The sequence below is a fragment of the Dipodomys merriami genome, unplaced genomic scaffold (genome assembly GCF_024711535.1).
Source record: "Dipodomys merriami isolate MVZ:Mamm:240054 unplaced genomic scaffold, mDipMer1.0.p SCAF_116, whole genome shotgun sequence".
Taxonomy (NCBI): domain Eukaryota; kingdom Metazoa; phylum Chordata; class Mammalia; order Rodentia; family Heteromyidae; genus Dipodomys; species Dipodomys merriami.
This window is the reverse complement of record NW_027202449.1, coordinates 2,134,974-2,151,002: the sequence shown is the minus strand read 5'-3', so window position 1 is coordinate 2,151,002 and position 16,029 is coordinate 2,134,974. Positions and strand designations below refer to the sequence as shown.

At 57.1% G+C, this 16,029-nt stretch overlaps 1 protein-coding gene across 1 annotated transcript in view; it reads left to right on the top strand.

Moving 5' to 3' along the window:
- The first annotated feature begins 4,497 nt into the window (after positions 1 to 4,497).
- LOC138822802 (calcium-transporting ATPase type 2C member 2-like) overlaps positions 4,498 to 16,029 on the top strand; it is a 36,667-nt gene continuing 25,135 nt past the window's right edge. Inside the window, exons 1-2 of the mRNA XM_070015726.1 lie at positions 4,498 to 4,644; positions 14,464 to 14,574. Of these exons, the coding sequence (XP_069871827.1) occupies positions 4,549 to 4,644; positions 14,464 to 14,574 (207 nt within the window). The 5' untranslated portion in view covers positions 4,498 to 4,548. The remainder of the gene's footprint in view (positions 4,645 to 14,463; positions 14,575 to 16,029) is intronic.

Below are 16,029 nucleotides of genomic sequence, written 5' to 3'. Positions count from 1 at the left end.
CTGTTACTTACCCCTGCGGAGGTCACCCCATCCTCCTCTGCAAATCCTTTGGCTTATTCATGTGGCAGGTGCCAAGGTTGCGGTTCTGGGCCAGCAAGGGTGAGCGGAGTTGGGCGCGCCCAGGGAAAATGGCCCCGAAGGGGTTGGAGGGCAGACGCATGTGGAGGAAGCCGGGCATCCGAGCTATGTGTTTACCCCTCGGGCGAGTCCAGGGTGCAAGACCCAGGGCATGACCCTGGGGACACGCCCCACAGGTCAGAGCCCGGCCATCCCTCTGTGGAGCGAGGCCTTGGCAGCCTGGCAAAGCCACCACACGGTGGGCTGTCCCCTGTCACTCAGCAAACAAGGGCGGCGGTGACAGGGACGGAGCTGCCCGGGACGCTTGACTCTGCCCCGCCTCCGGCTACCCTTTTCCTGTCATTATTATGATTATATATATATATATATATATATATATATATATATATATTTTTTTTTTTTTTTTTTTTTTTTTTTTTTTTTTGCGATTCTGGGACTTGAACTCAGGGCCCCAACTTGCTAGGCAGGCACTCTATACTTCAGCCACAGCCCAGTCCTGTTTTGCTTTCATTGTTTTTCAGATAGGGTCTCGTGCTTTTGCTCCTGGCCAACCTCAGGCTGATTCTCCTACCTATGTCATCTGCAAAGCTGGGGTCACACACCTGTGCCACCACGCCTGGCTCTATTGATTGAGATGCCGCTCCCCCTCCAGTCTTCACTGGTGATCCTCCAGATCTCTGCCTCCCAGGTAGCTGGGGTTTCAGTCATGGACTGCCACACGCGGCTCCTGCGGCCTCCTCCAGGGGCACTGGTCAGTACTGGAGTCAGACGGTCCAGGACGGCTTCACAAATCTGCGACAATCCTCAGAGTTTCCAGAGGTCAAGTCTAGACACGTGGCTCCTGGGGTCCTGATTGAGCCCCTCCTCTCTCCCTAGCCCATCGCTATGCGTGGCAGCCTCTGTCACCGCCTCAAAGAAGGCGCAGAGGCAGGGACAGGGCCCCTGCTGCACACAGGTACTCAAGAAAACATTCACTGAATGACCCAACTGCTTTTATCTCCTGTCCTATCTCCCGCCTCTGCCCAGTGATCTCGCCAGTGGACACAGATGTTAGAAGCAAACAGGTGGGGGGTCATGCAAGAAGCCGTACCCCCAAACCATTCCTACCACTTGCAGATCCGTCTCCAACGCCCCTTTGTGCAGTACGCCCTTGCTGCAAAGGACTCCTTTACTGCCCGGCCTGGGCACGCTGTTTATTACCAAATAAAGTGCTGGCAGCTTGTGATTTCATCGGGGCCAGGTGCATGGCTGGGCAGTAAGGAGCTGGTGAAGAGAGGCCAGCACTCCCAAGGAGAGAGTGAGGGAGTTGGCAGGCGTGACCTCATTCGTTGCTCAAGGTGCTGAGAACAGACCTTTCCAGAAAGGCTGGATGCTTCTGTCCCCGGCCCGCCCCGACGCGCCACCGCCAGCCTACAGACCGGGCTACAGAATTCTGATTTCCCAGCCTGCTGCCTTGTCCAATGAGCATCCTGGGGGGGGGGGGTGCGGGAGACAGAGGGGCTCACATTTCCCAGTTGAAGGCAGAAGAAAATAGAAGAAAGAAAGAAAGAACAAGCAAGAAACGCTGCAAGGAAAGAAACTCTTGAAGTCAGCTGGTGACGGCCATGAGGTGTAAATCCAGACATGAGGCTGGGGAGGGAGAAAGCCGGGCTTTTGAATAAACTGTTTATTCCAAATCAAGGATGAAAGGAGAGAGAAAAGTGCTTGCTCTCCGAAAGCACACACACACACACACACACACACACACACACACACACACACACACACACACACACACACACACGGGACAGCAGGGAGGGCAGGCCAGCACACCGCGGAAAACCTCCGACGGCCGGAGGAAAGACCAGCGAGAAGCGGGGCCTGCAGACACCTAACTAACCTCCACGCTTCCTGCGCCAGTCCACCGTCCAGCCACCCAAAGACACAGAGCCTGACCTTCCCAAGAGAGCGTGAGAACCAACAGACACCAACCAATTTACAAAGGCTCCACTTGACAAGTACCCGGGAAAGAAGGGGCCAGCTTTGCCAGTGGCCTGGAAACATCTAGAAAAACAGTGTGCAAGCCAGTCAGGGAGAAAAGCTCCGATCATTAGAAAGAAGCTAGCAGGTCAGTGTGTGGGCCAGAGTGGTTCTGTTCTTCGTAAATCACACTGCAGGAGGGGCTGGGAGGAGGGAGGGAGCAGGAGACGCTGTAGGAAGGCAGCGCACTCATCGTAGGCCCTCTGTGCATCACCTCTAGAATAACAATAAAGCCAATTTTTATTTATTTATTTATTTTTGGGTCCGGTTGTGGGTCCTGAACTCTGGGCCTGGGCGCTGTCCCTCAGCTCCTCAGCTCAAGGCTAGTGCTCTACCACTTGAGCCACAGCGCCACTTCCGGCTCTTTTCTTTTTGCTTATGTGGTGCTGAGGAATCGAACCCAGGGCCTCAAGCATGCAAGGCAAGCGCTCTACCACTGAGCCACCTTCCCAGCCCCTGAAGCCAATTTTTAAAATCACAATGCACATCCTCACTCGGGGACATCTCCAGTTTTCCATCCAGCAGGTTGGTGTGACCCACCACAGCCCCCGGGAGAGGGCCCCCCCCCCCCCCGACACCCGCTCCCTGGTTCCAGCTCCTGGTGGGGGAGCTGTGGAGGCCAGGGCTGGGCCATGCGTCAGCGCTGGGGAACAGGTCCTGGGTGCTGGGGAACAGGACGGGGTCCCTGCCGCCAACCACCCCGCATGGGCCTAAATTCACGGAATGCTCGCTGGAGAGGCGCTGAGAAATAACCGAGGCCTGCTCTTGAGTATTCTTCGGTATGGAATTTCCAGAGGACTTTCTGCGGTGGGCAGCGGGATCCAGTGTGAGCTCCCAGCACCTCAGGGCCTGGGGCCCGGCTCCCAGCGCCTCCTTCGCTCCGTCAGTCCGGGACCCCCCTTCCCTTCACACGCCTGTCTCAGAGATCTTTGCCTTCTGGTCTTGGGACCAGAGCCATTTTTCTGCTCTGAAGCTCCCGGTCGCATACAGCAGCAGCCCTCTCCCGTATCCGCTGCCTCTCCCGTTTCTCAATGCTTCCCAGGTCGCTCGGTTTGAGGGTGCTGTGGCCTGCGGGGACCTTGACTCCTACAGGTAGGTGTGACACCCTCAATTTACAGATGAGTAAACTGAGGTAGCACAGGTGGAGGCAGTCACCCAAGGTCGGGCAACTCAAGGAAAGAGAAAGCGGGGCGCCGGCGGCTCACGCTGTCATCCTAGCCACGCCGGAGGCTGAGATCTGAGGAGCGAGGCTCATAGCCAGCCTGGGCAGGAAAGTCCACGAGACTCTTATCAACCATGAACCACCAAATAGCCAGACATGGAGTGGTAAAGTGCCAACCTTGAATGAAAAGGCTCAGGGACCACATCCCAGCCCTGAGTTCAAGCTCCAGCACCAGCCAAAAACTAAAATTAAATAAAGGGACGGCTGAAAGCACACTTCTGGGCTCGGCTCTCTCCCTGGCCTCTGCCAACTTTGTTGGGACTGGTGGGTGGGGACCACGCGGAGGTTGGCGTGGTTGAGAAGGGAGGAGGCAGGGGAGACAGGAAGGGCCCCGGGTCAGGATGAGCAGGGCTGGGGTGGCCGCCTGCCCGTGGGGAGCTGGTGAGGAATGTGACAAATATTTGCTCAAAGGGGGGCCCTTCAAGAACACAGACAAACACAGAAGGTCTTCTGCAGTCCAAAGTACCTTCCCTGGGGAGGAGGCCGGGAGGCGGGGTTGGGGGAGGCTCAGCGGGCCAGGCCTGGGTGGGACTGCCTGGAGAAGCGGAAGGACCTGGTGCTGCTTGGCCGCACCTGTCCTGCGAGCTTGTGAGCGGGGCTGCAGCCCCACCCCCGGCACAGGGGCCCGCCTTTCCCCAGGAAGGAGGCTCTATCCCCCAGGACCTTAACCCCAGGCCCCGGGGGAAACCAAAGGCACCCGAGGCCTCCCACCTGGGCAGGCACCGATGCCCACCCTGCTGGAGAGAGCCAGGGGCTCCGGATCACCCACCACCACCCTGTGCCACCCTCAAACCCTGGGTTCACTGCCAGGCCCTTGTGGGTGAGATCCTGGCCTTGGCAACCTGTCCAGAGCCACACGGCAGCAGACATGAGTGGGCAGCCATTAGTTGACCATCCCGCCCCTCCCCCCCCCCAGCCCCTGTCTCAGATAGGAATAGGTCTGGAAGCGGGGTCTGAACAAGCAATGGCTCCCAGCAGCCCTGGCCGGGCCCGGCCCCGGCCCCCCGCAGCCTGGGGGATTGTTACAACTTATCTAGGCCACTCCCTTGGGCTGCCTCTGCCCCAGGTCCTCAGAGGGGCGGGGCCTGGGCTGGGCGGGGCCTGGGCTGGGCGGGCAGGTGCACACTACCTGGTAACCAGGTGGCCCGGGAGGCTCCCGGCGCCACACTTGGAACACAGACACCGGACACCGTGGGGCAGCAGCGGTGGAGACACCTGGGCGCCCAGCCATGGTGGCCAGACGCTTCAGATTCCTGCAGAAGCTCAGCCTCCCAGGCCAGGGCCACCAGTACGAGGCTCTGGAGAGGGACGAGGAGGAGGCCCTGGTGAGTCTGGGGGTCCTGGCCCGGGCTGTAGGGGGGCGGGCAACCTCTCCTTCACCCCAGGCCTGCGTGTGGGGCTGGGCACCCCGCTCTGACCTGGCTTACCCCTCCTCCCCCGGCTCTGACAGCCGCTGGCGGTCACTGGAAGCTGGCGGTGGGCTGCGTCTGGCTCAACAATTAGCCCTCCCACACAGCCCACGCTGCGGAGGAGAAACTGAGGCAGAGAGTTACCTGGGGCCCTGAGGTTCACGCAGCCAGCAAGGAAACTCATCTAGGTTGCTCTGACTCCAGGGCAATTGAAATCCTGAGTGGCCAGATTTTAAACGCTACTGGAATTGGAGGAGAGAAAGAAAATTAGAGTATGTTAAAAGGAAAAAACTAAGTTCCCAGTGCTTATCGCCTAATGAGAGCCAGGAGGCAGCAGGTGTGCCCGGCCTGCTGCTCTTATGCAGCTTTACAAACCTCTCCAAGCTGCCGTTGACTTTGACCCCCAGGGGACCTTCTAACATAAGCCAGCGGGACAGAGGACCCCGAGTGTCTTGGGGAACCCGTGGACTCTGCTGTTACTTAGGCCCCTGTCCTTCCTGGGCCTGCTTCAGAGCAGCTGGGGAAGCAGGGAGGGTGGTGACCCACCGGGGTCTCCCCTACTCGGTCTGGGGACACCGTAGAGCTGAGAGGAGCCCCGAGTCCGTCCATCCACCCATCCTCAGAGACAGCGGGAACACACTGAGCCCGGCTGCGGCTCAGCCCCAGAAGTCGGTCAGCCCCAGCTGTGGCCCCTCAGCCAATGGAGGGAAACCTCCCGCCTACACACGCTTGTTAATGAGAAACAATCGGCTGAGAACCGCTTCAGGTTTTCATCTTTTCCGCCCAGAGCTGGCCAGTAGTCAACACTGGTGGCAAGATTCTTAGATACGTTTTTCAGTTGCAAGGAGAATTTTATACCTCAGGATGGTGTGAGTTCAGATGGGGTCACGGCAGGGGTTGTAGAGTGGACATCGTGTTTCCTGTGATCATGAGCTGCAGTCAGCGTTGCCGGGACCCGGCGGCCGAGCCCTTCCTGTCCCCGTGTGGTCGGAAGCGGGTGTGAAGTTGTCTGTGAACACGGGCTGCCTTTGCTTCATCACTTTTTGCTTTCCCTCCTTTTTCCGATGTTGGCATCGGGCTGGGTATCTTCCAAGGGCCCCTGAAGGGTCCCTGGCCATGATCAGGTCTCCAGATGTTGTCCAGGTGTGCAGGGATCCTCGTGGGGATGCTGGGGAGGATCCGCGCCAGCCGGGGGATTTCCGTCCTCCGGAGCGGCTTGGGAGGACCCTCCACGGTCAGCCAGGTCCTCCGCCTCGCCGGGGACGGTCCCCAGCTGGCCGCAGAGCCAGGTGTTCTCAGTCACAGACGGGCAAGCCGCTACCTGATAACCTGGCCTGGCCCAGAGGCTGGGGCCCCGCACAGCCTTCCGCTTCAGGTTGTTGATGCAGCAGCCACAGCCATGGCCAGCTGAAAGACAGACAAGGTGTGCTGTCTACAAAGGCGGCCTGGGCCATGGCAGGTCACACCTGGGGGGGGGGGGAACAAGTCCTTAGCATGCTGGAGGCCTGCTCCCTGACCCCAGCAAAGCCAAACAAGCAGGAGATGAGGGAGGAGATCAGGAGAGGCCCCGCCTCCACCACGCTGCCTGCCTTCCTGATTAGAACTCTCCAAGTCAGGAAAGAAGGCATATTTGCTAAAGTGACGGTTCCCACCACCGTCCTGGCTCATGAGCACTTGGCGTAGGTCACGCCCTGGCCTGGCCTCTGCGCCCCCCAGCTTCGCCCAGCTGGCCAGGTGTGCTGGGAAGTATTCCTGGGTTGTCTCCCTGTCCTTCAGCCTCCAGGCAAGCATCACTGAGTCAGGAGGTGGACAGGGAGCCTCCTGACTAGGCCCACTTTTGGTCTTTCCTGGCACTGGCACTGACTGCACCCAGTATTGCCAGGCTGTGAGCACACAAGTGTGAAGGGGGGCCAACCATCAGCAGAGAAAGCGAGAGGTCTAATTCTGATCCACTCCCCTCATGGAGACGGATAGACAAGCAGAGGGACTGGACTGAGCAGAGACTAGACTGAAGTGAACCCCACCCCCACCCCGCTCCTGCCACATCCCAGGCTAATGAAAAGAAAGGTGTTGGAGAGACCCTTCATTTTCTCATTGGAAAAATTTCCTCTCTGCTACCCTGAGCTCGCAGGAAGGGAATGGCTACAGGGAAAAGGGAAGTCCTGCTTCCAGACACCTGCTGCACTCTGGGAAGCTGCCATGCTCCCTGCCTCCTCAGAGCCAGACCCCATCCCAACAGATGGACCGAGCCGGCCGTGGGTGCCTGCTGACAGAGCCACGCCCACTCCCTGCCCCAGGCGCCAATCACGCTGATGCTTAGATGAACAGGAGTGGAAAGATGAGGAGGGATCTGTGCAGGTTCCAGGCAGTTCCAGGCTGGCAGGATGAGGTGGGCTGGTGGGAGAAGGACCAGGCTGCACAGATGGCCACCTAACCCTCCAGCCACAGGGACCCCGGGAAGCTTTGAAGGCTGGAAATGATCGCCGTTAGTTTATTCACAGCTGTGTGAGGCCCTGGAAGCTCTATAAAAAGCAATCACAGTCACTGTCAGACTTGCCTTTTTGGTGATCTACTGCCTGGGCCCGCCTGGACTGCAGTCCTCCTATTTACACTTCCCTGGTAACTGGGATGTCAAGTGTGCAATACTGTACCCAGCTTTATTAACTGAGATGGGATCTGGAAGACTTCCTGCTTGAGCTGGCCTTGAACCATGGTCTTCTTGGTTGATCTTTGTCTCCTGTGTAACTGAGATTGTAGGCTTGTGCCAGGTGCCGGTGGCTCAAGCCTGTCATCCTAGCTACTCAGGAGGCTGAGATCTGAGGATCATAGTTCAAAGCCAGCCTGGGCAGGAAAGTCCATGAGACTCTTATCTCCAATGAACCCCCAGAAAACTGAAAGTGGTGCCTTGGCTCAAGTGGTAGAGCGCTTGCCTTGAGCTGAAGAGCTGAGAGACAGCGCCCAGGCCCAGAGTTTAAGACCCATAACAACAACAACAACAACAAAAAGATTATAGGCTTGAACCTTTAGACCCAGCCACGTGTGGACTACTTAAAGAAATGGATTGCAAGCTGGGCATGGTAGCACAGGCCTGTAATCCCTATGACTTAGGAAGCAGAAGCAGTAGGTTCACAAGTTCAAGGCTAGCTGTCTGAAAAACAAAATACAAACAGCAGGGCTGGAGGCATAGCTCCAGTGGTGGACACTTGCCTGATAGGTACAAGGCCCTGGGTTCGACCCTCAGAGGTGACCAAAAGCATTAGCTTACAACCCCCTGTATTGACTAAAATTATTTCTAGCCAAGTGAGATCTCAGTGTAGGCACAAAAGCGATAAGATTTTCACTGCAACAAAATCGCTGTGTGTTTATTACTCGACTATAAAATAAATCGATAATACAATAGCAGAGCGTGAGGTAACGCCTTTCTTCTGATGTGATTGTCAATATTCAGTCCAGATTCGATCTGTTAGTCCAGTTATCTATTCAGTGCCACAGGCGACTCTAGAACCGCGCCGCTTGTAATCGTATCTCTGGCCCCGTGGGTTGAAATCTGGGGTAGCTTCGAGGAGCTCCTGGTTCCCAGGGTGGCCTGGGGCTGGGGGTCGGGGCCCTCACCTCCGTCCGGGCCCTCTGGGGCCATGGAGGGCCCCAGGCACTTCCCAGCCCCCGTCGGTCGTTCGCAGCCCATTTCCTTGTTGGCGCTCGATGTGTCAGCATTCCTGTCTCACTCGGCCTTTTGAAGCCAGTCTGGGGGCAGTCCACCCTCCCCGGGAGGCTATCCCAGAGCGAGGATGGGAGATTGAGGCCATGTCAGAGACCACCATCCTCAGAAATGGAAAGACGCATTTTCCTAAATTCAGTGATTCACGGAGAAAAGCTTGCAGCTGCTCTGCACGTAGTCTGCTCCACAGTTGTCTTTTTGTTGGTGTTTCTCTTAGGTGCTGGTCTTTATTCAGACTCCCCCCCCCCCCCCCCCCAGTGGCATTAGGGTTTGAACTCTGAACTTGCTGTGTGCTAGGCAGGTGCTTTACTGCTGAACCATGCCTCCTGCCCTTTTTATTTTCACATTGGTTATTTTTTGAGATAGGATCTTGCTTTCTGCGTGGGCCTGAACTGTGATCCACCTACTTTAGACTTCCTATAGCTGGGATGACAGGTGCACACACCACACCCAGCTTCTTCCAGTGAGATGAAGTCCCTTGAACTAAACCATGGTCTTCCCAATCTCGGGCTCCTGGGTAGCTTAGAATGACAGCTGTGAGCCACCAGGCTCCGGGCTGGGACTCCTTTCGTTCCGCTATTGGCAAGTGCTCAGGCCCACGTGCGTGGGCAGAATGACACTTACACGGGTCGGGAGTTTGCTGGGTTAGGATCACAAGCCTCAGCTTCCGGAGATGGGCAGCAAGCAGGCTGGGCACGCCGGCCTTCACGCTGCCCTGGTAACGGCCCGCCTGCGAGATGAGCGCAGGGCACGGTCAGGAGGGGACTCCTCCATACTCTCTGCACTCTGTGCTCGGTGCGCCTGGATGTCAAGCCGGAGGCATGGCGGCACCCGCCTGCCCGAGGTTGGGCCGTTGGGTGCTTGAGACCTGACTGCACATGACCCCCGCCACCTGGGTGGGGTGTAATTGTTGGGGTGTGAGCAGGTGCCCACAGGGGTCACATCCGGGCGAGCGCTGGCCCTCAGCGGCTCTTCCTCCTAAGTCAGGGCTGCACAATGGCCACTTCAGCAGGCTTAGAAACCATGAGTGACCAAAGATCTTCCAGCTTGAGTTCTCCTCCCTCCCCATCCGGTAATCGGATTTAGCGGGGAGTTTCTCCAGGGGCCCCCAGGGCTGTGCAGTGCCTACATACAAAGCTGGCAGGGGTGGATGAGGGAGGGCAGAGGGGGCGGGGGGGGGAGGGTTGGCATCGTGTGTGAAGCAGCATTGTTAGGCCAGAGCCTAGATTGTAGCCGGAAGGTCGGAGCCTGCTCCCAGGTCCCACAGCGGTGCCAGTGGGCGGACAGGGCAGGCTGGTGGCACATAGGCCCTATTCTTGGGGACTCCCCGCCCCCTGCTCAACCCCCCGGGGGCTCTTGACACAAGGACTGATTTTAGACCCGTGGGTAGGAGAGACCAAGGGGAGGGAAGAAAGGGTGTAGGGTTTGAGGTGACGGGGTTAGCGCCTGCGAAGCTGACTGCATGGTCCGTGGGACCAAATGCTGAAGGACAGCAGGGTGTTCTGTTGTCTTCCTCTCTCTCTCTCTCTCTCTCTGGCTCCCCGCCAGTCATGGCGGGCTTTGCTCTTCGATGCTGTGTCCTGTGGGTAACCACTGGGCATGTCCCACCACCAAGGAAAGATGGCCGCAGCTGCAGAGGGCAGAGAGAGGTGGGCCCACGTGTGAACCACGCTGCCCGTCCTCTGACCTGCGCGTGCGCTGCTGCGTCCTCACGCTCCATCCACACAGCGCAGCGTCCAAGGTGAAATAAAAGCACCCTGAAGATGACGCCGGTGGAGCGTGGACAGGCACCGGGCCCTCCCGCACCGGGATCTCTGTGTGCCCGCTGGTCTCACACCCACAGACCAGGAGGTGGCTCCCCACGAGAGGGTCCTTGCTGACGCAGAGCAGCAAAGTTGGATTTGATGCCGAGGGTTGACAGGGCCACCAGGGCTTCATCCTGGCCTCTGACTGCCGCCTTCCTTGGACTTTGGGCCTCTGGGGCATGGAGTGACTGGCAGTGGAGAGAAAGGCTAGGTGTAGTGCCCACCTGTGGCCCTGAAGACCTCCTGCTGGACAGGGGGTTTCCTCCAGAAGAAGCTGGGCTGGGTGAGAGAGGTGGTCCTGCGGTCGCCTGGCCAGCCCTAGGAGAGGGGAGGGCCTGGAGGCCGGGATTACAGGTGTGAGCCACCATACCTAGCCTTCAACAAACTCTCAGGGCCTTTTGCTTACAAGGCAGGCATCGACCACTTGAGACAGGCCTCTGGTCCCTTTTTCGGTTGTTCTTGAACCCCCGACGGGTGCTTCCCAGTCACTGAGGGTGGCAGGCCCTGCCACTGTGCCACCAACACAGCCAGGGTTGAGATGAAATCTTGCCAACTTTTATGCCCGGGCTGGCCTCAGACCACAAGCCTCAGTCTCCACCTCCCAACCAGCTAGGATTACACGCTTGAGTCACCACACCTGGCTAAGCAATCGTTTCTTAATTAAAAAAAAAAATACCCTCCTTGACCCGGCACGGAGTTCTGTGCCTGTACTCTTCTTTGTTTTGATTACTCATGCTACAAATGAAAACCTAATAGAGCCCAAAGACCATGCTGAGCCTCCCTCACATTACCCAGCATGCCTTTCATGAGGAGCAGGGAAGGCCTCACGAGACTCCTGGGAGTCCAAAAGGAGCCCAACCTGCCCCAGTTCACACGGCCCATGCGCATGGCCTGCCCGGCCTGGAGCCCTGCACCGGGGCGCTGGCTGCAGTAGCCGCAGGCCACGCTTTCCTCACCCCAGCGTGGCTATATTTGTCTGTCTGTCTGTCTGTCTATACTGGGGTTTGAACTCAGGACCTCACACTTGCTAGATAAACACGCTACCACTTGAGCTACACCCTAAGACTTTTTTTGCTTTATCTTGGGGATAAGGACTTGTATTTTTACCTGGGCCAGCCTGGGCCTCGATCCTCCTTTTCATGCTTCCCAGGTAGCCAGGATGGCAGGCCTCTAGTGTGAGGCCCAGCTCTTGGTTGGCATCTTGCTAACTGTTTGCCTGGCTGACCTTGAAGGACAATTCTCCTCGTGGAGCTGAGATCGCAGACACGAACCATGCCCAGCTCCTGGCTGCTTTTTATGAAGGAATTGTATTTGGCAATCAAGAGTCCGTTGCTGGGTGTTCTCTTTGCTCTGGGTGGACACGGCCATCTCAAGAGGAAGGGAAGATGTATGTGTACAAGTCTATATTTAGTTTTATATCCATAAAATATAGAAAGTCATCGATTCCAGTCCCATAAACAGCCCGGGGTCCACCCCAGCTTCAGGACGCCGGGCACTTCCTCCACCAACTGTGACGTTCCTACCACCGCAGCTGGCACCGTGTTTTCTTGTTGCCCAATCTCCTGGCCTGTCGTCCACCCACTTCCCTGTGAAGCCAGGCCCCCTCCAGACCGGCCGCCAGACTTTGCCAGCAATTTGTACTGTAGCTCAAGAAGGCGCAATATGATGCCCCATTATCTGAACTCAGCCATGGGCTTCCTGACAGCAAAGGCGGCCTGAGGACCCAGGGGCTGGTCGCTTCCGCCAGAGCCCTGACTTGTGCAGGGAGCAAAAGCGTGCTCTCTCCTCTCTCTCTCTCTCATACACTGACCAACTTAGTTGGGGCTCTCTGCACCGCTTTCCTTCTCCAGCTCTGGCTAGTGGAGTCAGCTCTTGGGAAAGCAGTGGAAGTGTCCAGGTAACTGATCACCCCAGGTTCTCAGGAGCAGGTGTCCCAGGCCCGTGTCCACCAGAGGACTCGATGGGGCTGGGCCTGTGCGTAGCGGCCTGCAACCTGCATGCCGGCACAGGCATGCTGCGTACAGTGAGATACCTCGCTGTGCATGGTAATCCAGAAAACGGATCACAGCACCGAGGAGTTTCACACCAGACCGAGAGCACCTGTGTAGGATTCCAAAGCAGGCAGGACAAATCCAGAGTGTGGCAAGGCTGGGCAGTGGCACAGGCCTCTAGTCCCAGCTACTCAGAGGCTGAGATCCGAGAACTGTGGGTCAAAGCCAGCCAGGGCGGGAAAGTCCATGAGACTTTTACCTCCAATTAACCAACAAAAATCTGGAAGTGGCGCTGTGGCTCAAGTAGTAGAGCACCAGCCTTGTGTGAAAAAGCCAAGGGAGAGTCTAAGGCCCTAAATTCAAGCCCAATACTGGCGTACACACACCAAAGAAAGCGGTGTCATGGATCAAGCGGCATTGTGTCCCTAATCTGATTTGTCGAATGGTAATTCCTTTCTACAAGCACTGAAAGATAAGAAAAGAAAGGAAGGAAGGAGAAGAAAGAAAACATGATCCTTGTTTATTTTCCCATGCTTGGGAGCTTTTCTGAGGTTGCTCTCATTGTTGTTGTAAAGACACACGCTTGCATGGCCCCTTGGCACAGGGCAGGGATCACAGGGGGAAGCTGAGCCACACGGGGTTGTTTGGTGAGAGCGGGCAGACCAGGCTTGGTCCAGCTGTGCCCACGGCGTGGGCGTGGGCTCAGCCACACCTACAAGCAGTGTCGCAACGTGGAAGGACGGCTGTGCTGTGAATTCCACCGTGCCCTGCCACAGACTGGTCCCCACGCCCCCCCAGCCCCCATCGTGGGGCATGGCTACTGCCATGGCAACCACGTGCCCCGCCCCCGCCTCAGTCCCAGAGGGGCTCCGGGAACAGGTCATGAGACCTCCCAGCAGCCTCGCCCAGCACCCCCTCTCCCGCCCTGCACCCCACCTCCCCTGCAGCACCTCTGAGTGCCGTCTGTTCGCATGCTCCATGTGAGTTGCACACGAGAAGCCTTTGTGAGGCCCCGTCCTGTGCAGGGGTCACATGGGTGGGTCTGTGGACTCAGCCGGATCCTTCCGGGGCAGGCGGTGGCCGGCCTCGGTCCTGTGGCCTCTAGAACCCTAGACTTTGGTGGCTTCGAACAGCACTCGTGTTTTACACCTGGGGTGTCCAACATGGGGGTCTCAGGAGCAAGTCAGGTGTCAGCAAGGCCCGGGGTGGGGTGGGGGGTCGGTGTGTTTGCCTGTTGGAGGCCGAGGGGGTGTGTGGCTCCCTGAGGCTCATCGCCCTCTTCAGGGTCATCCCGGATGCTGTGTGCAAACTGAGTGCGGTGTGATCACCCAGGAAGAGCCCGAAAGAGCTGGCGTGACCAAGGACGGCTGCGGGAGCCCCGGGCCTGCCTCGGATGGGGACGCAGGAATGGGGCGCAGGGGGTGCCGTAGACAAAGCACCAGAGTGGGTTAGGACCGCTGCAGGGGGGCCGTCGCGTGCTGGGCGTTTACCGTGGCCGTGGGCAGGCCTTGGGTGGACAGACCTGGCGTACACGGGGCTAGTCCCTGCTCTGTGTCTGCGCGGGCACACTGAGGCACAGCGTGGACTCGGGTGTAATGTTGGCTCTTGTAGACCAGCGAGGCACCTGGTGCTCTCGCTGGGTTAGGGCAGACGCGCTGGCAGGAAGGGAAAGAGGAACTGGCTGTCTGTTCCAGCCTTAGCTGGAAGAAGCTGGTCGCTACCAGCTGCCAGTGACCTCCTGGAAAAGGAAAAGATGGCTATCACATCCTGGTATCGGGGTACGAGGAAACGGGGCCACACTACCTGCCATGGCCTCGCTGTGAGGTCCCCTCCGTGTCGTCCCGGCCTCCCAAGGACTCCAAGGGTTTTCCTTCTAGGCCTGTGGCTCTCAGCACAGAAACTCAAGCTCCCAGGCCTCCCTCCCTTTCCTTGGGTTATTTAAACCGTCTCGCGGAAGGAGGCTGTCATGCCACTATCGCCCACGGTGAGGCGCTCTCCACAGCGGGATGACAAAAAGCTCAGGGTCCTTCATAGGTCCGTGGGTCTTGCAAGACCCAGTTCCGTTCACGAGGTTGGCTTGAGAGGAGCTGCACCGTGATTGGCACGACTCGGCGTGACCCAGGCGTCCCGGCCTTGGCCTTGGCGTAGGTCGCGGGTTGCACCTGAGGGAGGCCTCAGTCCCGAACCCCTCAGGCTCACCGGCCACCCGTGCTCTCCACAGATCGACAAGCAGCTGGGACAGAAAGCCGAGGACAAGGAGAAGGCGGTCACAGCCCTGCCCCCCAAGGAGGCGTGCAAGTGCCACAACGAGGACTTGGCCAGAGCCTTCTGCGTAAGAACTGAATCCTCCTCCAACATGGTTGCTGAAAGTAGGATTCAAAGCGGAGTGCTAGCCAGGCGCCCGTGGCGCACACCTGTCTTCCTAGCTACTCAGGAGGCTGAGATCTGAGGATCACGGTTCAAAGCCAGCCCGGGCAGGAAAGTCTCTGAGACTCTTATCTCCAATTAGCCAGCAAAAAGCCAGAAGTGGCTCTGTGGCTCAAGTGGTAGAGCTCTCGCCTTGAGCTGAAGAGCACAGGGACAGTGCCCAGGCCCAGAGTTCAAGACCCACGACCCCCCCCCAAAAAAAAGTAGAGTGCTTGCAACTTCTAGGGAGGACCAAGACCCACATCCTTCACACACGTGTACACATGCACACACACATCCACACAGCATTCATTCCTTATGAGCTTTGCTCACTTCTGAAAGAGAGACCTGAACAACCAGGGCTGATCCATCCATCCATCCATCCATCCATCCATCCATCCATCCATCCATCCATCCATCCATGGCTGGTCTAGCCATGAGTTCCAATCAAGAAGCCACTGGGTACTCAGCCCACAAAATTTTCTTAGTTCACGAGGATTTGAATTCCAGTCCTGCACAAGACTCCGACCAGTTCTTCCTAGGGAGCTCCTTCTGGGGCCACAGGCCAGTGCTGGTTTTATGTCCTTCATTTTCTTTAGAGAACCAAGCAAACATACTGTGTGTATATGTGTACTCAGAAACCATCACCTTTATGAGTGAGTGAGAGAGAGAGAGAGAGAGAGAGAGAGAGAGAGAGAGAGAGTGTACACTCAGAACCATCACCTTTATGAAAGCAAATAAGAAATCTAGCAATGAAAGGTGACCATTTTCTCTGGAAAACAATCCAAAATCTGTCTGCAGCCCTGCTTATTTAGTGTCAGGGGAGGGGGGAATATATTTTCCCCTGCCTGGACATTTTTCCTACCTAGAAAATTAATTATATTTCCCTGCTGCAAAAACTAGGATCAGCTGAGTGATTCGTCTCACTCTAAGTCCATCTTTCTAATTGACCTTTCAAAAGCAAGGTCACAACCAGAACAGCTATATTTCTTTCCTTATCACTGATGCTGAACTTCCCTGTACTTACTCCATGTAATGAGCTTGACCTATCAGCTATGCACTAGGGAATGGTTTTGGTTTTTTTTCCTTTCTGATTTTTTTTGGGGGGGGGGGCAGCAGGTTGGGGAGATTCCTGGGCTTGAACTCAGGACCTTGTGTTCTTGCTTGGCGTTTTTGCTTAAGGCTGATACTCTACCACTGGAGCCACATCTCCAGATCTAGCTTTTTGCTGTTAATTGGAGGGAACAGTCTCATAGATTTCCCTTCAAATTACAATCTCAGCCTCCTGAGTAGCAAGGACTATAGGTGTGAGCCACTAATGCCCCGCAATGAAGGGGGGGGGGTAGGAAGAGGAGGGGGAGGAGGAGGGAGAGGAGGGAGA